The sequence below is a fragment of the Panthera tigris genome, chromosome A2 (assembly GCF_018350195.1).
Source record: "Panthera tigris isolate Pti1 chromosome A2, P.tigris_Pti1_mat1.1, whole genome shotgun sequence".
NCBI classification, from domain to species: Eukaryota; Metazoa; Chordata; class Mammalia; order Carnivora; family Felidae; genus Panthera; species Panthera tigris.
This window is the reverse complement of record NC_056661.1, coordinates 18,101,019-18,123,772: the sequence shown is the minus strand read 5'-3', so window position 1 is coordinate 18,123,772 and position 22,754 is coordinate 18,101,019. Positions and strand designations below refer to the sequence as shown.

At 40.4% G+C, this 22,754-nt stretch overlaps 1 protein-coding gene across 5 annotated transcripts in view; it reads right to left on the bottom strand.

Annotated features, from left to right (window-relative positions):
* The window catches only part of ARIH2 (ariadne RBR E3 ubiquitin protein ligase 2), a 48,837-nt gene extending 27,270 nt beyond the window's left edge, over window positions 1–21,567 (bottom strand). Inside the window, exons 1-4 of one of the 5 annotated variants that reach the window (XM_042978877.1) lie at window positions 21,425–21,567; window positions 18,603–18,664; window positions 18,151–18,166; window positions 16,587–16,931 (exon numbers count right to left, since the gene is read on the bottom strand). In XM_042978877.1, the coding sequence (XP_042834811.1) occupies window positions 16,587–16,835 (249 nt within the window). In that variant the 5' untranslated portion in view covers window positions 16,836–16,931; window positions 18,151–18,166; window positions 18,603–18,664; window positions 21,425–21,567. Of the gene's footprint in view, window positions 1–2,634; window positions 2,681–16,586; window positions 16,932–18,102; window positions 18,173–18,602; window positions 18,665–21,024; window positions 21,355–21,424 lie in introns of those variants that run through there. The other 4 variants (XM_042978875.1, XM_007088482.2, XM_042978876.1 and 1 more) reach the window with 4 other exon arrangements.
* Between the last annotated feature and the right edge of the window lie 1,187 nt (window positions 21,568–22,754).

Below are 22,754 nucleotides of genomic sequence, written 5' to 3'. Positions count from 1 at the left end.
GTAATATATCCATACAACAGAAAATTCAGCAATAAAAAGGAAAGCACTACTGACATGTAATATGACATGGGTGAACCTCAAAAACATTATGCTCAGTGAAAGCAGCTGGACACAAAAGACTACATATTGTATAATTCCTTTGATATGAAATTTCTAAAAAAAAAAGGTAAAACCATACATACAGAAAGATGATCACTAGTTGCCTGGGGCTGTGAGCAGGGACTGACTACTAACCAACACATGGGAACTTTCCAGATGATGAAAATATTCTATAACTCAGATTGTGGTGATGGTTACATAGTTGTATAAGTTTACTAAAATTCTTCTAATGGTACACTTTACAATGGGTGAATTTAATGGAATGTAAATAATCCTTCAATAAAGCTGTATAAAAATAAAATTGGTCAATGGCTAGATATATAACAAAACAAACGTAGCAAAAGGTTAGCAACTGTATAATCTTGATCACAGGTATATGGATGTCCACTATACAATTCCTTAAACTTCTATGTATGTTTTAATTTTTCATAATAGAAGTCAGGACGGAAAAGTTTGCCAAATTTATTTAACATAATGGCAATAACTTGCATAAACAAATGTTACAATAAACAAAAGGCTGACCTTTAAGCTACTGCATTAGTCACTCTGACCTTTCGAAAAATCCTCCTTCAGAGTTTTAACATAGTTTTGACTAAAGGTTAACTGATCATACAATGTGAATTTCAGCATAAATAGATACAACTTCCATACAGGTCTATAATGCTAGTTAACTTTATAATGCTCTCTGGCTCTCTCTCGACCTCCCAGACCAAGCTTTCTTAGTGTTCCACTAGATGATCTGCTCCTAGTCTTTTGGCTCCTTAAATGTTGCTGTTCCACAAAGCACAGCTCTCAAGCCTGTTTTTGGGTTATCACAGTCATGTCTAAAAGCCTTGGTCAGTGTGAACATAAGCCCCAAAGATAAGAACTCTTTTATTTTTCCTGGGAGATGGGGAAGGGATGTGACTGATCAAGGTGGGGAAGGGAGGGCAGGTAGTGGTATAAAGTTCATCAAAGACTGAAGGGTTCCCTCGAGTCTCTGGTGGCCCAGAGAAGGCTTTTACAGAGTTAAAGATAAGGTTAAGAGCAGAAGCCAAGAGCAGCCTATCTTCCCTGCCCTTTTTCCCTCTTTCCCTGTATCCTCAAACCTGACCAGTTCCTAGGGTCAGGAGCCTCTAAGGAGCTTTCCTTCTAGATTGAAAAAAACTGTGGGATTGCCCTCTGTTGTCATTTACCCTAACCACTGCTCTGCATTGCCAATCCAATCTTGCTTGGTTTTGCATTCCATTTACAATCCTCAAACCCTCAAGTGGTTCCCATATCTTTATTCCAGGAAGCCCTTAGCTACATGCATGCCAGAAAGGACTTTACTGCTGGTCATCAATATATCCCACAGGTTGCAGACAAAAACCTTCTGTCATCTTCTATAATCTATGTTTGGGACAGACGCTTAAAAGATATTTCCCTGATACAGGTCCTCAAAACATGTCCAGTAGTTACCACTTGTGCATAGATATCTAAAGGAGTAGACAGCTGCTGGGAGTCAAGTTCTCCTTTCTGTTTCTTATAAATAATATATTAAGTGTGCTACACAATTCTATCCCTACTTCATAAGGAGGACTTGGGCGGTAGGGAGTGGGAACCAGTGGGAAATCCAGAATTTGGGCAATGATGCTAAGATTTTCTCACAGAGATGTAATAAAGTGTACAAGAATGCTTTAGCCTTTGTTGCCATCAAGGAGGTCCTCACTGGTTAACAGTAGTACATAAGTCCACAACCTCTGCATTTCAGTAGATATTCTGGAGACACTTTCTTCCATGTTCTAAGGGCTTCAGAGACTAGAGAAATGAAATAGTGTAAACATCAAACTGTCAGTTAGAGTGGAGAACACCTTGATAAAACCTCTGAATCTCGTGGCCTCCAACCCACTCATTACAAGGAGACAGCAGCAGGATTTCAAGACCTTAGATAAGGCAACAGCAGCAGCAATTTGGTTATCGGCTTATACTTCAGCAATTCTGACTTGCTGCCCCACCCTGTATTTCAAATTTACTGCTGTATATTTTCTCCGTTAGGTCCCTACGCAGAAAGCTGACTGTGGCAAAATGATTTTTTATATCACAGGTCCCTGAGCCTACCTCTTCTTAATCTCCTGACCACAAAGAACTTAAAATACCAGAGCTACTGAAGGAAATGGTAAGTACATACAACATTCTAGACCCTTTCTAACACAGCCAACATCCATCTTTGGGGAAAATGTTTTAAGACTTTCAGGAAATTTAACAGTTACTACTTGACATCCCAGAGCACTTGGATCGTATATGTTTATTATTCAAAAATAATGCATAAGATATGTTGATTTTATATAAGGATCAAGAAACGTAGTGAATAGCCTCTGCTCTTGACAACAGTTCTCCCGGAAACCCACGAACATGGTCAGTTGCTTCTTCCTCTTTTTAGTCTCCTACAGTTGATTCAAGCTGTCCAGCCCTCAGGGACAAGTTAATAACACAGCTCGCAAACAGAATTTTTTCCCCCAGAAAAAAGAAATCCAGCAGCCCACCAAAACTGTCACCATCCCTTCCCACACTTACCAGTGCCATAGGGAGGATGCAGCTGATGGCAGTGAGCATCAACGGCCTGAAAAAATACAGGTGGTAGTTTCAATTTTTATTTAGAATTCTTACTTGCCAACTGCCTGAAATTTTTTAAGGCTACACGAATGGGTCTCCATGCCTCAGCCTGTGTTAAGCCACTTCGTAGTCCAATCACATTTGTTAACAAACACTAGTGGTCATTCACTAAACAGCAGAGATGAAGGAAAGGAATGAATTGTGGGTGAGCTTCTGGGCCAGGATAGAAAGGGACATGATAAAGGAAAGCTAGCCTAAGGAGATCAAGATGGATGAATTCAGGTCTTGGAGGGTGGGGGGTGAGGCGAGAAGGTACTAAAGGAGTAAGAGGAAGAAACAAGGTTAAAGCACAGAGACAAAGGAGTAGGTGAACATCGGCCTACTAGAATGGGACAAAATCAGCAGCAATGGTGGTGGCAGTGGGGTCCCAGCTACCTTAGGCGAGGCTCACCCCTACAATCAAATTTAAGTGGGTGGGCCTTCATTCTCCCATACTTCACATCTACATATTCTCAGCTTCTAGAAGGTCAGCTCTCTGGCACCTGATCATAACTTGGCTTCCTTTCACTTTTTCTTTACAGGTCTCCACGGAGGGAGGGCACACTTGTAACTGAGGAACCCACATTATTCATGCTTTAAAAATCTGATTAAATTTGAAGATTTCTCTCCAGTCTAATCTTAACTCAGTACTGTCTCTGATCGTTAAAATACCAAAAAACCCAACAACCTCCCCAAATAAAGTTATTTACACAAAACACAATAAAGCAAAAATATGAAAGTCATCATCCTTGACCATAAGGACACTTTTTTATTATGAAAAATTCCAAGCATCTACAAAGTGAAGAATATGATGAGACCCATGCATCCATCACCCAGCTCCAACATCAACTCATGGCCAGGTCCACTCTATCTGTACCTCATCTATCCCCCACCAGCTACATTATCATGGAGTAAACCCAGCCAGACTATCTTTTAGGGTGTGCATTTTAATAGAAAACCTCTGGGAAGTACTTAGTACAAAAGGCTGGTTGAGCCCCTACTAGAATTCTGTGTTTTCCAGGGGGTTCCATATAAGCAGGATGATCACCATTTTTACAAACCAAGGTCGTATCCAGTAACCAAAGCCAAAAAAAAAAAAAAAAAAAAAAAAAAAAAAAAAAGGCAGACGGGAGCTGACATCCAACGAATTGCACATAGTAGGATTAAAATCCAAATCTTTTACCGTGTTTCTGCAGCCAAAGCCCATCTTATCCAAAAATGATTTCAAATAATGCTCTTCCTCTTGTAGCTACTGCTACTGTGAGGAGGCAAGTAAGAGGTAATACCAAATACTATCTGGGCAGTATCATTCAGATCCCCCCTCTTCTCTACAGGATACCTCAGAGGCTAGCATATCTTACTGACAAAGCCACAAAGTCCAAGAGCATATTTCAAAGACAGAGCTACAGATTGCTGGCCTTAGCTACGCTCAAAACATATAATGCTATTTTTATAACCCTTCTGTTTATATAAAACTCCATCAAGGAGTGCCTGGGTGGCTCAGTCTGTTAAGTGTCTGACTCTTTAATTCGGCTCAGGTCATGATCCCAGGGTCGTGGGACCTGCCATGTCAGGCTCCATGCAGTGTGCGAAGCCTGCTTAAGATTCTCTCTCTGCTCCTCCCCCATGCTTGCAGCCATACATGCTCTCTCTAGAAAGAAAAAAAGGAAAGAAGAAAGGAAGAAAGAACAACTCTGCCAGAAAGGAAGCTCCTTGAGGGCAGAGATGTATAACAATTTCCTTCTCTGCCATACCCAAGCACCTGGAACAATAGCAGTGCCAGTACTAGGTCCTACATGCTAATGCTTCCTTCTGTCACCTCATACCCACATTCTCCTCCAGAAGCCAGAGAGGCACCAAGAGCTTTCAAGCCTTCATGGGCTTGAAAGAGGCAGGGTAAGGCCAAATATAGCTCCTCTGAGGAAGGTTAAAAACAAACAAACAAAATGTAAGAGGTCTTCTGAGAGTTGCAGAGGGTTCTGAAAGGCAGAGAGGCTCACAGGAGGTTTGAGGAGGCAAAAATCAAACATATGGGTTAGGGAGAGGGGCAACAGGAAGGAGTTCAGATTGGAGTCTGGAGAAGCTACTTTAAGTTTTTCAAAAGACCAAGATAATCAAAGTGGAACTTTTAGTGGATATATCAGAAAATATGAAACAAAAGTAGAAGAGGATTTATTTATATCTCCTCTCTCACCACTTTAAAAAAAGAGGTGGCAGAAACTAAAGGCAAAGAGATCTTAAAATTATTTTATGGTAGAGGTCAAACTATTTTTTCCCCATCTTTCAGCATCTATCTAAAAGTTAAAACAACAGAAGACACTCAGAAAACACTTGTTTATTGGGAATCAACAAATTCTTAACCTACCCCAATCACCAATGAACAATGAACAAAGTAAATCAAATGGTTCATAAAGAGCACTTTGATGAAAAGGATCAATACCCACCACCCCATCCCTCCCCAGCCTCCCAGTCTTCCAATACAGGAGAAATCTCTACCATTTCTTCTGGTTGTCACCAACCTCACTAAGTGTGCCCACAATTCTCTAGCAGATTTAGTTTACTTATACCACTCCCTACCTTCCCCTTCCAAACCCCAACCTTTTTATATTTATATTACTATCAGTTCTATCAGTTACCTTTGTTAACTTTAAAATATTGTTTACAGGACCCGAATTGCATTTTCTTGTTTGTGCTTCCAATGTCACTGTCCTTGGGCCAAAGAAGGATATCCATACATTAGGCACAAATACATTATCTTTATTCAATCACCACCATTTACTTATACTTGTGCCATATATGTGTTTGCTTTATATTTGGCTTATAATTTTTTGCATGTAGTTTTTCTGCTTTGCATAGGGATTCTAGTTCCCTTGTCCCTTGTAAAGAGCCCTATGGTCTCTTTACCATATTCCAACTATCTTCCAGCTTTTTCATTTTATCTATTGCTTGAAATCTACCCATTCTTATTCTCGAATAAATTTTTCTTGGATCCCACCAAAACTGTTCAAATTTGGGCTGACTGCTTTCCAGGGTTGTTGTATAAGTAACATGAAAATTTTCATTGGACAACTGGGTTATTAGTTCAACCATTTCTTGAATTCTTTACTTTCCTCTTTTTGATTTTCATCTGCAAGTAACCGCTTCAGAAAAGGTACAAGGAAAGGAAATTTTGGGAGTCCTCGCACTTCTGAAAACAAGCTTATTTTGCAATGACAGAACTCTAGGTTCAAAACGATTTTCCCTCAGGACTTGGAAGGAAGACTGCTGTTCCACTGCCTTCTGGTTGTCATTGTTGTTGATGACATATCCAATTCCCATTTTTTTTCAGAAGACCCAGTGTATCTTCATGGAAACTTTCAGGTTTTCTATCTATTCTTTTCTGAAACTTCATAGTGACAATTGTAGCAGGTGGGCCTTTATCCTTCTGGGCAAAGGGTAGACCCTTTCAATAGGCTCCTCTCTGTAGATTCTGGTTATTTTTTTCTTATACTTTGAAATATCCCTTCTTTTAATTTTTTGTCCTCATTTCCCAGAAATTCTGGTAGATGATAGATCTCTGGATTGATCCTCCATGTCTCTTTTTTTCTGCATACAATTTTTGCCTGTATTTTGGCTTTATATTGAGATTTTTCTCTTGATTTTATCTTCTGATCTACGGAATATATTTTAACTTGGCAAACCCGTAATTCATCTCCACAAGCTTTTTTATTTCGACAGTTTCTTCCAGATGGCATCTCTGATTGTTTCATGGATGCCACATCTTCTTGAATATCCTGGAGAATACTAAATAGTGCACTTTTATAAACAAGCAAAATCATCTACTGGTCTGCTTCACCTAAGGTCAATTTTCCTGTTTCTCTTCTATTTTGCATGTTTTTCTCAAATGTCTGGTGATCCTTGGTTAGCTATTCACGGTAAAAAATGAAAGGTTGCCAGAAAAAGGAATGAAGTTGTGATACATGCTACAACTTGGGACGAACCTCTAAAACATCATGCTAAGTGAAAGCAACCAGACACAAAAGGTCACATATTGCATGATCCCATTTATATGACACATACAGAATAGGTCAATCCATAGAAACAAAAAGCAGATTAGTGGTTGCTGAGGGCTGGGGGGAGCAGAAAATAACTACTTAATGGATACCAAGTTTCCTTCTGGGTAATGAATGTTTCAGAAGTAGAGATTATGGTTGCACACTGTGAATGTACTAAAAGTCACTGAATTTGAATTTGAATGGTTAATTTTAGGGGTACCTGGGTGGTTCAGTTAAGCATCTGACTCTTGATTTCAGCTCAGATCACATCTGAGTTTGTGAGTTCAAGCCCCACTCTGTTAGTGCGGAACCTGCTTGGGATTCTCTCTCCCCCTCTCTGCCCCTCCCCCACTCATGTTTTCTTAAAATTAAAATAAAATAACATAAGATAAAATGAAATGAAATATAAAATGGTTAATTTTATATGAATATTAAATTTAAAAAGGGGGGTGGTCAGGAAAGCAAATCCTAATTCTGTGTACACAGACAGAATGTATCAACTGACAGGCTTTTCTTTAAGGGTGCTTAATCAGAGGCAGCTAATACACAAGACTCAAGAACCTCCAAACTGACCAATAAGGTCATCCAACCTCACATTCTAAGGGCCCTATTTCTCCCCAGGTTATTCTATTTCTTAAAAATAGGCAGATTATTTTGTCCTGAAACCAAGTGGGGGCAGGGCTGACTGTCCTACACAGAAACTTTTAATTAATTAATCCCCTCATTCCCAGCTCACTTATCTCTTCCAGCCTTTGTCAGTCAAATGAGAGCCCACAGTCTCTTCAAAGATCTGCTGGACAAACTGGCTCCTGTGTGCAATGTCCCCACATACCACCCCTCAACCTGTTCTCTTTGTTATGAGTTTATAACATGAACATGCCTTTACTTTCATTTTCCTGATATTTCAAAAGAGAAAACCACCCCTAAATTTACATCATGCTCTTCATAATCCTTCTCCCTTCCCCCCCAACTCTATAGGCAACCACTGATTTACTTTCCTTCACAATGAGTTTGCATTTTCTAAAACTTTATATGATCAGAATCATAAAATATTTACTCTTTTTACCCCCTGGGTTCCCTCATGCAGCATACGTTTTTGGGATTTATCAATGATGAACCATTCACTCTTTTTATACTGCAGAGAAGAAGTATGTTGTTCTATGGGAATGCCACTATTTGTTCATTCATCTGTTTGTGGATATTTGAGTTGTTTCCAGTTTTTGGCTACTGCACATTAAACTGCTACAGACATTTGAATACCAAACAAACAAAAACAAACGGAGGGGGTACAAAGGTATGTGAGGGCAGTGAGCCATCTTGCAGCAGAAGCCAATGTTAAAACACTGGCAAAAAAGATGACATTGTCTACGTCATAAAATTGAAAACTTTTAAAACATTCACATTGTGTTTATGATTGCAGATATTATTAGTCATTTTTGTAGCTACTCATTATCAACATGGAGATAAGAACACACTTTTATCTTGATAACTGATGGCATAAGAAGTACATTTAGACATCAAAAATATTACAGGTAACCTATCCAACTTGCCAGTATAGTTGGGTGTCTTTACCCTACTCCCACTCTAGTTATGAAATCAGTACACTCTGAACACTGGACACATCCTTTCAGCAGCCAAAGAAAGGACACAACTCTTTCCTCATCACTTCAATAACCTGAATTGTTTCACAATTTTTTTGTACTTCCACATGAATTCTCCACATCAATATAATATGTAATACCTCACTTGGTGTCTGAAGATTCTGTTTTATTACACCTGCATGAAGTTCAGGCTTTTGAATCAGAACTGACAGAACTAATTCCGAGATGCACCCCAAGCTGGGAACCATACATCTACTAGGTATATATGATCTCTGCTTAGAATTCACCTGGCTTCATGGAAGTCCTCTAACAAGCATGCCTTCTATCTACCAATGGGAGCACACAGAAGTAGAGCTTTGGGGTTAAATCCTCAACTTTTGCATTTATTGACCTGCTTAGACAGTCAGATCAACAACAAGCAACTCTCAAAGAATTTAAGCCCTGGCTTACAATTTCTAATCACCATAAGTACATAGCAAGAAACGTGCACACAGTGGTAGAGAGACAGGATATCCAACTCTGCCTGAGGATCAAGGAGGGTTTCGTGGGAGAAGGGAGTCAAGGGTAAATTCTCAGCTTCCAGCTTGGTGGATGGTGGTATCATCAATTAAGACAGAATCCAGGAAGCTAAGTTTGATGGCATTAAAGGTATTTCTTGTAAAAGAAGGCAAGGCTATCTACCGACTCTGGAAAATGATGGTGAGAGCCTAAAATAACGGATAAAAGAAATGAGAGTGAGTAGAGCGTGTACCAGGAAAGAAACTGCTAGTGAAAAAGAGCAACTTTCCCAGATAGAGACCACTCTTTGTTCATGATTATAAGAACAGCTCTGTCCTCTTAAAATCTCCAAACCAACTTTTGTTCGTCCTCCCTGTATTTTTCTCTATTTATGGTTGATAACTTGTGGTTTTCACAGTAAAACCATTTCATATGTATACAGGTTTGTGACAGTTCAAAGAAAAGGGAACAAAACATAAGCTTCAAATCTGACAATTCATGTCAATTTGAGTAATCAAGCCACAGGGCAGACACATTTTAGGAAGAGCAAGATGAAAAGCTTCCTGTATCTCACTCTGTACCTTTCTCAAATCTTTCCTACAGGTCTTCCCTCTTTTGGGCAGAGAAATCTAATCATTCAAATTTTTCCTAGAGCAGTAGGGGCAAAGACAAAATTTTTAAAGCTGGCGGGGGGCTGGGGGTGGGACAAAGCACAAGTAAGGAGATACCCCAATAATAAGAACCCTAAAATCAACTAAGCACTTCATTAAGTAGTGCTGTCAATGCAGGCCCAAGACCAAACACTGCAGTCAAACAGAAAGGTAGGAATAACAGGCTATATTCCCCTACATTCTTTCCTGGTCCCAATTCAAAATTCATTTTGTGTTATTTTTACTTTTCTTATCAGTGGGCTCCTGGAGAAGAGAACCAGAGGTTCTGGATGAAGGCAAAAGAATCCAAAGTACATGATCTAACTACCACACGCATACTCAGAGGCATCATCAGCAATATGTCACCCAGAACCTTCCTCAATGTGGCTTTTACCCTATGACTCAAAACACACAATCCTAAGAATATGTTCTGAGGAACCATAGCAAATATGTGAAAGTAACACTCCCATTTTTCTGCGCTTGCCCTGCCTCCACCATGACATCTGTTTGAACATTCATGTTCGAATATTCACGTGCCAGGCACTTTATGTGCATTATCTCATTTAATACTGTGAAGGAGGTATTATCATTATTTTACAGACGAGAAAACTGAAGCTTAAAAATGTTGAGGAACTTGCCCAAGGTCACATTATATTAAATGGCAGAAAAGGGAACGGAGCCCAACCATCTGACCACCAGCCCAGGCTTTTGCCAAGGCCCAACAGACACAAAGGCCACATTCACAAAAATGTTCACAGCAGTATAACCAGTTCACAAGAACTGTCACACATATAAGTATTCACCTAAATGCCCATCAGGGAAAGTCTGAGCAAATTATGGCTCAATATGATGGTGTGATATTTACCCATTAAAAGTAATTTATGAGGATGAAGTAAAAACAAGGGGAAATACTTAAAATACAGGCATACCTCATTTTATTGTCCTTCGCAGATACTGCATTTTTTACAAATTGAAGGTTTGTGGCAACCATGGGTCAGGCAAGTCTGTCGGCACCATTTTTCCAACAGTATTTGCTCACTTCGTGTCTCTGTGTCACTTTTTGGTAACTCTTGCAGTATTTTAAACTTTTTCATTATTATTATATTTGTTATGGTGATCTGTGATTACAACTTGCTGAAAACTCAGGTAATAGCATTTTTTAGCCATAAAATACTTAATTAAGGTTTTTACATGTTTTATAGACATAACGCTATTGCACTTTATAGTACAGTGTACACATAACTTTTATATGCGCTGGGAAACCACAAAACTCATTTGACTTGCTCTGTTGTGATGTTTGCTTTATTGCAGCAGTCTGGAACCAAACCTGCAATATCTGAGGCATGCCTGTATACAAGAAAAGAGCAGAAGAATATCATTCCAGTGCCTGGCAGATAGTAAGTGCTCAATAAATATTGGTTGAATGAATGAACTGAAAGCACAGTAATATTACACACGAATACGGACAAGGTCTGAAGGATACTAAGCACGGAAGAAAACTTTTATTATAGGTTAATGGAATTACGAAGGATATTTTTTCTTAAATACTGTAGTAACACCTCAACAATATAAGGTTAAATATAAATAAATAAATAGTTCAGGATTAGAACACAAGTGTGGTGTTAAAATCACCCCTTGATTACACATGGTTGCTATGACAGTGTGAAAGCACAAGAAAAAGACTAGAATGAAAGCTGGCCTTGAATCTGATTAAAGGCTTCTCTTCTGGAAGACGGTGAACCTGCTGTACGTGGTGCCAGGTGCACAGTGAGGACACAAAGTCAATGACGATAATAACCTTTCTAAACTGGCAAGACGGACAATTGTAGCACTAGTTGTACTTAGGCAATTCTCAGTGTCACTCTGGACATTTCTCATCACCCTTTTAAAATAAATTTATACATCAGTAAAACACACATCAGACTTCCACACTAAAGCATCATGAAGTATGTCAACACGCCCACTAATAACCAACTATTTGAAACACAGGAATTGAATCTAGATTCTATTGAGATGCAGGCATGCAAAGAAACCTGACATCAGGTCATAAAAATAGAAATCAGACGGCTGCTCAGCACACACTCAGTGTTACCAAGCCCAGCTTGAGGATACTTTCCCCTGAGAAGTAATAAAAAAACAATTACCATTAACTAATATGTAAATAAAAATAAAATGGTCCAAAATCCAGCTATATCAGGATATTAAAAAGCTGATTAAGTAAAATGAAAGTCTTTTTTTAGATATACAAAAACTTGATGCCACTTAAGAGAAAGGTTAAATATAAGGTATTTTGTGTTAAGAACATCAACTGCTCATGTTACAAGTGAGAAATGCGTAGAAACCAGGTTGTTTTGAACACGAGACTATAAAGACTTCTGCACTTGGGAGTCAGAAGCCCTGAAAACCAATTATGATTCATCCACAAAAGGGAAAAATGATCCAGAAGAATCATAAGAGATTTTCCAGCCACATTTTGCTGAATATCTAACACTAGATTTTAAAACAAATTCAAGAGTGGCAGAATAAAGATTTCTACATAACATTTTCCCAGCTCCACTGCAGTTAGTACAGCAATTCATAAAGCAAGAACTGTAGTAAAAACACTCACAACCAGCCTATTTCTCCAATCCCATCCGGGGAACGAACACCAGGCTTAAGAAGTAAATAGTGCAGTCCAGCACTGAAGAAGTTTAAAAATTCTGTTTCTTTCCTCCAAATAGTAAAGACACCTCAGGCTGCATTTATGATCCTCCATGTGTTATTCTCTTTTACCTATAGTTCTTAGTCTCCCACTCTAGCACAGAAGGTAACTTTTCCACCCATTTCATTGACCCATGGAGCTTGGACTTGTGTTACCTGCACTGCCCTTCTACTCCACTTTCAAGGTTCTCCAGTCACAAGTTCAGACAGCTCATTGTTGCTCCATAGACTAGATCTAGCCCAAAGTGACTATTTCTTCTCCCTTCTTATGCAATTGGGTGGGGCCTTGAACAACATAGCAACACTTGTCTCCCGCCCACACCCCTGATGTGCTACTGAGAGAAGGAGCGCACCATGCACGAGATTCCCCTGGCCCATCACCAATGAAAGCCAGCCTAGACTGTCTGGGGTTCTCCCATGGCTGAGCTCCTTCCTGAGCAGTCAACAGCAAATGCCTCAGGATTTTCACAGAACAGTACTAACAGGATTCACTGAATGACAAAATTCCTCTTGGCTAACTAGTGCACATTTTGCAATAAAAATGTCTGTTACTACTAGAAAAGACCTCTCTCATCTATAACAATAACAATCAAGTAATCTTTGTGTGAGTTTCATATAAAAATAAATACAGTGTTTTAAAAAGTTAACTGTTTTCCTTAAACACTCATACCTACGTAACTGACTACAAATATTTGTCAAAGATTTTTCCTCTCCTACAACATAGTACCTCACCTGGCAATCATCTAATCTCTAATGACTACAGTGGACACTTGGAACATGGGCTTGAACTGGGCAAAACCACTTACATGCAAATTTTTTACACTACAGTACTATAAATGTCTTTTCCCTATGATTTTCTTAGTAACATTCTCTTTTCTCTAGCTTACTTTATTGTAAGAATACAGTACACAATACACATAACATACAAAACATGTGTTGACTGTTTATGTCACTGGTAAGGCTTCCAGTCAACAGTAAACTATTAGTATTAAGATTGGGGGAGTCAAAGTTATATATCGATTTTTGGCAGTGTGGGGGTTGGCATCCCTAATCCCTGCATTGTTCAAGGGTCAACTGTATTCTATCTGTAAGATGACAGCTCATTCTAAAAACAATGCTTCTAGTTTTGCTATTATTTGAACACCAGTAGCTGCCCCCCCCCCCCCCCCATAACAGATAAGCATTTTCTCTGTTGTCTATCCTTAGCCCTTAATCTGATTTCCTGGGAAGTTTCCTTTCTCAATTAATGATCTTACTCATGGATCTGTCTCACAACACATATAGGAAGTTACCCTGACACCAGGGGCCCTCATGACACCAAAAGCCCAGACTGGAATTTTAATATTTAAGAGAGGTCAAATCTCAAAAGGCAATAATAAAGTTACTTTTATGCTGAAGAATGGCTCATCCATTGGCAACTAACAATACACAACAAAGTAAAATAAACACAAGTATCAGTGAAAAAGTCAAGCCAGTCCTCAAACTTAGCTTTCATTCACAGACAACTGTTCATATGGCAGAGTTTTAAACCACATACGTGTCATGTTTTCTACTAGTCAAACACCTAAATCAATAAAATAATTAAGTATCTCAATATGTCATGGAGTTGTGCAAACACCATGATCAATGGGGAACACCAGCAGTGATTTGGATGATCACCACTGAGCTCCACTCTCTGATACACATGCAACAGGGGAGCTAGAATAGCCAAAGCAGCAATAAACACCATTCTGTAAATGCAGCACTTAAATTATCCCCTCCTGCCTCATGATATATTATATAGAAAAATAAAATATCACAAAAATAAAAACATTAGTTTTTAGCCAGTCTGAAAAAGAAAGATTGTGTGTGATTTCCTCTTTACTCTTAATTTAGCTGTTTTTGCCTAGCCTCTTTGGTCAAATTCCCAAACTACTTAAAACACCACTAAGTCCCTTTATATGTAGCCAAGCCACCAAAAGAACCCAGACCCTTGCTGCCCAGCCCCAGAAAGAAAATGGGTTATTAACATGCTCCTCAGTGAGGTCTAGGGAGGGGGGAAAAAAAAATCTATCTTCTACCAAGATCTAAATTTTCATGGGCTATTTTCTTCTTTGCCCCATTTTCTCTTTAACCCTTTCCTTGTGTTTCAACATTCTTCCATCTTTTTTTACTCCTTCATCTCTACACCAAGTACTTTTTGCTTCTTCTTTTCATGATCTTTAACTTTGTTTTCCTTAAAGACTCATACCTACATAATCGACTACAAATATTTGTCAGAGATTTTTCCTCTCCTATAATACCTTACCTGGCAATCTAATCTCTAATGACTATAGTTGACACTTGAACAACATGGCCATAATGCCTTTTCATGACAACAGAGAAGGATGTACAGCAGGGGACTAGGGAATCTAGCTCATACCAACAGCATCAGCTATTGTCATCAACAGTTGACAAAACCCACAGTATCCAAGAAATCACAGTATCCAAGAAATGATTCAACACCTACTATGGATGAAACACTGAGACAGGAATGATGGGGAAGAAAAGGAATAAAGCAGTTTCTGCCCTCTAAGAAGTGACAATCTAGTTGGAGAGATCATGCAAAAATATGCAAAAGGGTTAAACAAGATAAAACAGTCAGAAGACTGCAGTATGTGCTCTAATATACATGGGTTGTGATGTTTGGGCCCTGAGACCAAAGGAGAGTACAACCACTATGTTGTAGGGGTCTCAAGAAGGCTTGCTCAGGAAAAGTATAAGCTAGACTGAAGGACCTCTGAGGGTATAAAAAGTGAAGAAGGAAAGGGAGGGCTTTCTCTGGGAGGAAGACTTTCCAGGGGGCTGACCCTGTATCAGCTTAATAAGAAGAAAGAATGTAAAATGGTAAATGTTACATGTATTTTACCACAATTTAAAAAAAAGGAGGACACGTGCCTGGGTCCCTCACCTGTCTCCAAAAGGGTAGGAAAATCAGCACAGATTGCTTGACAAACAGAATTCTTATGCATAGATGGAACATCCTGATGCACTTAGTCAACTGATAATCTCCAGCACATAGCCACACACCTGATGATACCTTTTCTATTTAAATGCCAACACTGTGTATAACCTAACAATATGGTTAAAGAAACGAGTTGATCAGATAGAGAGAGGTGTGCATTGTGAGGAAGAGACCTGATGCTTCTTTTTCTACCAGGGAAATGTCCTCTGGAAACAGAGGTCCCAGCAGCTTTGCTAAAGTTATGGTGTAGAAATCCCAAATCCAGATGTTCCAATGGGTCTCCATTCTTCAGAGCTTTCTGCTGAGCACAAGAAGTCTCCAATCCTTCCAAAAGTGAGTCACAAAAAAAGTTTTAGATTTCAACTTCCAACTAGCTGGTAATAAAGCCCTGACTATAAATCCAAGATATTAGTTAGCCTTTGCTGACTACCTGGAAAAAAAAAAAATCCCTAAACTCGTAGATAAAGCAGCTTTTACAAAAATAACACAGCACATCTTAGTTACTTCCATTTAAATACCAACAATTATTTGGTTGAAATCATGCCAATGTGTCCCTGACCTTCAATTTGAGCAGAAAACAAGATCCATATAACAGTTTCTGAAGGAAGGTCAGCAAAAACAATGAAATAAGAGAAATGTCCCCACTTTCACATAATGGCCAACATTAGAAGAGAAAGAAAACATGCTGGGAAATTGTCTAAATGACATAAAGATATTCATAGCACACAGTGTTCTATGTGAGTGTACTATGTACTAGTCTAATATTACATAGCACAAAATGTGCATGGTAAGAACAATAACTGGCCTGGGGCGCAAGATTGAAAAGCATGCTAGTTTAAGTGTTAAAAATAAGATTCTTGCTGGAATAACCAACTCTTTAAATTTTCCATATAAAACCCCAAAATCAGTGAAACACAAGCTAAAATTTCTTTCAACATGAGACATTAGTTTATGATGCAACGGAGCTCAATTAGCACAGAGGCACTGATTATTCAGGGCATACCCTGGGTACCTCTCAAGACATTTGCCAGTCATTCATACATGGTCATGTAGAGGATGACAATCCTGAGGCTAATCATATCTTACCTCATAAAGTTTCATAAAACTCACTTTCTGAAACCAGTGTTAATCTATGCAATTCCGCTTCAATGTACTTCCAGTCTATCCTGAATCCACCCCACCCTTCCTTTTTAATTCTTAGTAATTTGGGAATTTGAGGACCTTAGATACACATATATAAGAAAACAAAGTGAAGCATCAAATGTGTCCAACTAATGCAGCACACACCTAAATTTGGTTTCACTACAGGGCCATTCATTTGATCAATACAGAGGAGACATCAGTTAGCAACAGCTCATATTTAGATTTAACTGGGGGCATTACACCTGGAATTGACAATACTGCTCACCTTTAGGACAGAGGCTAAGCTGGTCATGTGCTCATTGAGGGCACCCTCGGATTCCTTGTAGGTCAAGCAGGTGAACTGGTACTCCTCAGGATCAAAGGCATCGGCCCCCTGCTGCTCAACATCGCTGGCTACTCCCACGTAATAGTCCTCTATGTCCCCAGGGTCTTCATCCTCTTCTTCTTCCTCACAATTTGGGTCATAGTCCTCTTCATTGCTGTCAGACCCCTGGCTATTCATGTCCACAGACATCTTAGCATCCAGCCAAGTTGCAGATCAGGAAAGCAGTTTTTTCCCCCTCCCCCCAAACTTTACCACTTTCTCAAATGCATTAGTGTTTTTTGTCTTCTAAGGAAGGAAAAGAAAAAAATAAGTGTTACTTTCACTATAAGTTATAACAGTAACCATTCAAAAATCAAAATGTCATAGGCTGGCCCTACCCCCCATTATGGCCTATTCCAACTCTGGTCTCATACAGGAAACTTCACCATCATCTCCCTGCCCAAGCTTATCGAAGGGAAACTCTTTCCTTGAAGGGCAGAAGCAGCTAATGATGGTAACTTCACAAGAAGGGCCTCACATGGAAAAGTAAATAAGGAAGGCCATCTGCTCTATGTCAAGGGATCAAATTCCCATGGATTTATCCTTCTTGTGGGAGTCCTTAAGAAAGAGGCACTGGGCGCCTAGATGGCTCAGTCAGTTGGGCATCTGACTCTTGATTTCAGCTCAGGTCATGATCTCATGGTTTGTGAGATCAAGCCCCACACTGAGCTCTGTGCTGACAGCGAGGAAGCTGCTTGGGATTCCCTCTGTCCCTCGCTCTCTCTCAAAATAAACAAACTTAAAAAAAAAAAAAAAAAAGGCACATCTCCACAGGTGAAGCAACCTAAAAGCTGAACTACCAAAGTTTAAAATCTCTTTGCTAATTACACCCCACTAACCGGTGACACATAAAGTACACAAATGACATAGTTCCTTCCCACTGTAATGTCTAGGAAAAAAATACCACTGTTCCACAGACATTGCTCTCAGATATCTGAAAAACAGGTGCATAGTTAGTTAAGAAAAAATAAAAGGCACAAAGCTCTTCAACATCCTCCTCTAGTCTGCAGAGTTAACTGATTTTTCAGTTTTAAAGGATTCTACTGATCCTTTCTTTTTTTTTTTAAGTAATCTCTACACCCAGTGTGGGGCATGAACTCACAACCCCGAGATCAAGAGTCGCATGCTCCACTGACTAAGCCAGCGAGGCACCCCTCTGATTCTTTAAAAGGGTTACTTTGAGGCAAAGAAATTGATCCAATAGTGAAGGAAAACTACAAATTGAAGGAAAACTACGCATATTCTGCCTTGACCGAATGAAGGGTAGGAAAAACCAAAATCTATTTAAGATGAAGAAAAAGAGTTCAAATGGAACAAGTTATTAAAAAAAACCCTCAGAGGTCAAAATGTTACTCAATTACAAATGAAAAGAGAATACTAGTTGAGAAAGCAAAACAATCACAAGTCCTAACTTCACCTCAGAGAAGATTTTGGTAAAAACCCATTAACTTTTCTGCATAAGTACCGTTCCAAGTGATCATCTGCAAGAAACAGTATTAAACAGTGATTTAAATCTAAAAACTAATAGGACTTTAAAATGCAAGAGCATCTGGATTGAATGGTATGTAAATAACCTCCATAACCAAATCTGGATTAAATGCAAAAGTATATATGAAGTCTATCTGACCATAAATAAGACAAAGATAAAAATTAAAACACATTAAAATGAACGTGTACTGACTCTGTAACCAGTCTAAAGGACTACAGAGCCACCTTTTAATGATATTATAAAAATAGCAGGGAATTGAAGTTTGACATGCTAACTATAAATGCCCAATTTTTTTTTAAATCACATTAATAAAAGGGAATTTGCAGTTTGACTTCTAACAAATTGTTTGGTATAGAATGACCTAATTACAAATAAACTATGGTATTTTTCCTTTAGAAAAAAAAAGTTAATCTTTAAATTAAAAATACCTGTAATTCTTGAAGATCTTTCAAGATGTCACCCCAAATATTCTATGTCATATAACTTCCATCTAAAATGAAAAGACACAACTCTATTTACATTTTTTAAGTTGGCACCCTGGTTTTGCAAATTTATTTTTTTTAAAGCAAAGACATTTAAAAGGATATGCAGCAAGAGACCAGAGTAACTATGAAATTATTTTCTTGTAAGTCCCACAGAAACCTGTATGTTACATTATACTGAAAAGAGTTACATGGCCTTCTAAAAAAGAAAGTATTCAAAGTAAACAGCTGATAATAATTTAACCTGGAGTACTGGTGATGTAAATAGATACCCAATCCCTCTCCTCAGTTTGGAAACCCACCACTTTGCTCCTATGGCTCAGATTTCCTAAATTACTAGCACAATTTCAATCCTAAAGGTTACACAGAAGTTAGCAAAGTAAACTGCAACTGGCTTAAAATGAGACTTAGTATAAAGTCACTTCCATGGTGATAATCTAATACAGAATATCGCCAATATTTCAGACCTCCCTTTACTCATGAAAGTTATTGTGAAATAAAAAGTGTCCCCCAATAGGATGTCAAGTAGGCTATATTAACATCCATTTGCTGCCTCTCTTCTGACATGCTCAAAGGCCATCCGACCTTCTCAGATACAGATCTCACTATCCAAAACTAAGTACTACTACGTGCTTACTCAATAAGAAATCTTATGTCTATTTCTTTATCCTTTAGGATTTCCTAGAAAACCAGAATTTATAACTTCAAAAAAATACTTCTAACACAGGTAAATATAAACTAAATGAAAATTAAAGTCCAATGATTATGTAAAATTATTTCTAAAATAGAAAACTGGGGCACCTGGGTGGCTCAGTCGGTTAAGTGCTGATCGGCTCAGATCATGGTCTCATGGTTCATGAGTTTGAGCCCGGTAAGGCTCTGTGCTGACAGCTCGGGGCTTGAAGCCTGTGTCAGGTTCTGTGTCTCCCTCTCTCTCTGCCCCCCCCCCCCAATTGTGCTCTGCCTGTCTCTCAAAAATTAATAAACATTAAAAAAAAATTTTTTTAATAGAGAACTGACTTTTTAAATATCTTTTAACCTGTATTTTTATGCAAGATACTGCTTCTTGGGCGAATAAACTCTATAAATATTGTTCCCATCTACAAAATTTCACTACCAATATTAGTTCTCATTTAATGACAGCCAATTTCAGGTTTGACTCATTCTCACTAAATCTTCACAATCCTACAAGGTGACTATCATCCACTTCTTACAAATGAGAAAGCTACAGTTCAAAAAAGTTAAGTAACTTGTCCAGATCACACTGCTGCAACCACTATTACCCAGAGACAATACTTCCACAAGATTCATGACCTATGAGGATTCATAAATCTCCATCACCCTCCCAGAAAACCTAATACTATCTACCTGCAGAATCACAACAAAAGGCCATGCTTTCCACTTTCTCTGGATTTCTCCCCAGGATTGGAGCTTAGAGGTTTGCCCATAGGCTTCTCACCAACTAAATATTCAAGAAGCAGGGTAAACTTTCAGACTCCCCTCCAAAAAAGAGAAAGCCATTTCACACTTAGTAGGTGTTCTAGGTTTAGATTTAAACACTTAATCTTTTCAAAGTTAAAATATCCCTAATTCTACTTAAAAGAGTGCTGACATTGCTCAAAGGGTCCAGAATGTTATTGTCTTATTAACAGAACTGATGACAACGCTTTAACTTCCTTTAGATGTTAGCTATTATCCCTACACCCTAGACAGAGGAGTAATAGAAATTACTTCTCCTCCAGAGCCAAAGTCACGTGTTCAAAAGACGTGACACCCTCCCTGGGCTAAAGGATCCAAACTGAAGACTTCTCTCTCAGTTTAAAGTTGACAAGAACAAAACACTTTTTGGCGAGTCCGACGATGTTTACTCCAGACATAAGATTTGGCTCTGAATGGTCATTTACTAAGGTTAAATCTCCAAAGAAAACTACTTAGCACTTTTAAAATATGAACCAGCAACTTAGTTTCAAAACCCTACACTACACCATCCTAAGATGGTTGGCACTAGCCCCATGTGGTTATTAAAATTTAATTTAAAAATTAAATAAAACCTAAAAGTTGGGTTTTCAGTAGCACTAGCCACAAGTCAAATGCTCAACAGCCACGTGTGGCTAGGGACTATCCTACTTAGAAGCAGAAGTATAGAATATGTCCATTGTGGCAGAAAGTTCTACGGGACAGAGCAACAATCAGTACAGAGGTGAAGTCATTCGAAAACACGGCTGCCTCTCCCGCGGCTAGCACAGCAGCGTCCGGCGAGACCGCAGCTCAGCTCTTGGGCCGAATGTCGGTACCGAGGCGCCGGGACAGCCTCGAGGACACGGAGCCCACGCGCCAGTGGTCCCTTCGCAGGCGGGCGTTAACTAACCGTGCGAATGGCACTGCGAAGGCTCCGAAAGATGACTGGAGTTGGAAGCCCCAGAGGCGGCGCGTTTCCCCGGCGCGCCCGGTAGGGAGGGCCCAGATGCGCCGGCGCCAGTCGGTCAGAGGCGCTGGCCTCCGACCTCTCCACCAGCTGAGAAGACGGCGGGAGGAGAAAAAACTGAGAGACGCCAGGCGCCCGCCCGCCCCGGCCGTAGCCTTCAGCCGCCCCTCCGCGGGCGGCGCTGGGAGCTGAGACGGTGAACCGGCGGCCGGGGGACACGGGGGCCTCGCGGACGGCGACGAAGACGGAGCCCCGGCCGGGCCAGGGAGGCGCGCGGAGAGCCCACCCCCCCCTCCCCGGCGCGCCGGGGTAAACAAGGCCGCGACCTGCGCCGCACACTTACCGGGAGCCGCAGCCCGCGGCCGCTGAGCCCGGGCAGGCCAGACCGGGTCTGGCCGGGCCAGACGGATCGGACACTGTAGCAGAAGCGGCAGCGGAGGCGACGGGCCGACGCCGGTCAAGGCCCGCGCTCCTTCCTCCCGCGGAGCCGTCTCCGCAGCTCCGGAAGTGCTCAGTACGGTTGCGTCACTTCCGGCCCGGGGTCGACCCGCGGTCGCTGAGGTCGCGACTGGCCCTGGGTATTAGCGTCCCTTGGCTGGCGCTTCGCTACACCTCAGCACTCAGATCCCGAGTGTGAGCGGGGTACGGCCGGCTCAGAAGGCTGAGGGAGGCCTCGGGGGAGAGGGGTCGGCTTATTGGAGAGTGGTCAAGGCATTTCTTCCGGCTTTCACCAGCGCCGCCCGCCAGGATATTTAACCAGCGTTTTTCTGATGGACTCCTCGCTTCACTGTTTGAATTCGAGTGTAGCGCACAGAAGACATAATGACGTCCGTGGAGTGGATAAAGGACTATTGTTTCCCGGCCCCTATCTGGTGGAAAGAGAACTGGGCCTTCGGGTCAGCGCGCCGGGACGGCAATTTCTGCCTACACTCTCAGGCTGCCGCCTGGTGGCCCCCGAGCCGCAGAGACCATCCGGGCTCGGCTTTTCTTTTTTACTCTTCCGCCCAGTTCTCCAGCTTCCCATTCACCGTACAAGAGTGAATAGAAATTTTGTTTCTTAAATTCCACATTGCCTTGCTGCACGGTTTCTTCAAACAGTATAGGAAGTATGTGCTACCTTGTCTCCCCATAACTTCTAGGACCTGTTGCCAAGTATTGTGGGTAGATAGAGCCACTGAGGCTCACTCAAGTTGCTGCTGGACAAGTGGAAATGCGGGTGTGAAGCGGGTGATGTTAGGGAACATCCTGGCTGTTGAAGTCCTCATAATCCAAACTGTTTCCACCCATACACAAGTCGTGTATGTACTGATATTCAAGATAACTATGCGTAACGAGTTCTTTAGTTCTTGCTTTTTTTTTTTCTTTCTTAGTTCTTGCATGTATCCTTGTATCGCTTTTTTTTTTTTTTTTTTGAGAGAGAGAGAGAGAGAGAGCTTGAGCAGGGAAGGGGGTAGAGGGAGAGAAAGAATCTCATGCAGGCTCCACACTCAAGGTGGAGCCCAACGCAGGGTTCGGTTTCATGACCTTGGGATCATGATCCTAGCTGAAATCAAGAGTCGGCTGCTCAACCGACTCAGCCACCCAGGCGCCCCTCCTGTATTTCTTATACATGGTTTTCAGCTTCCAGTTTAACTCAGAGCATGTACTTAAATAAGGTGCAGCCAAGTTCTAGA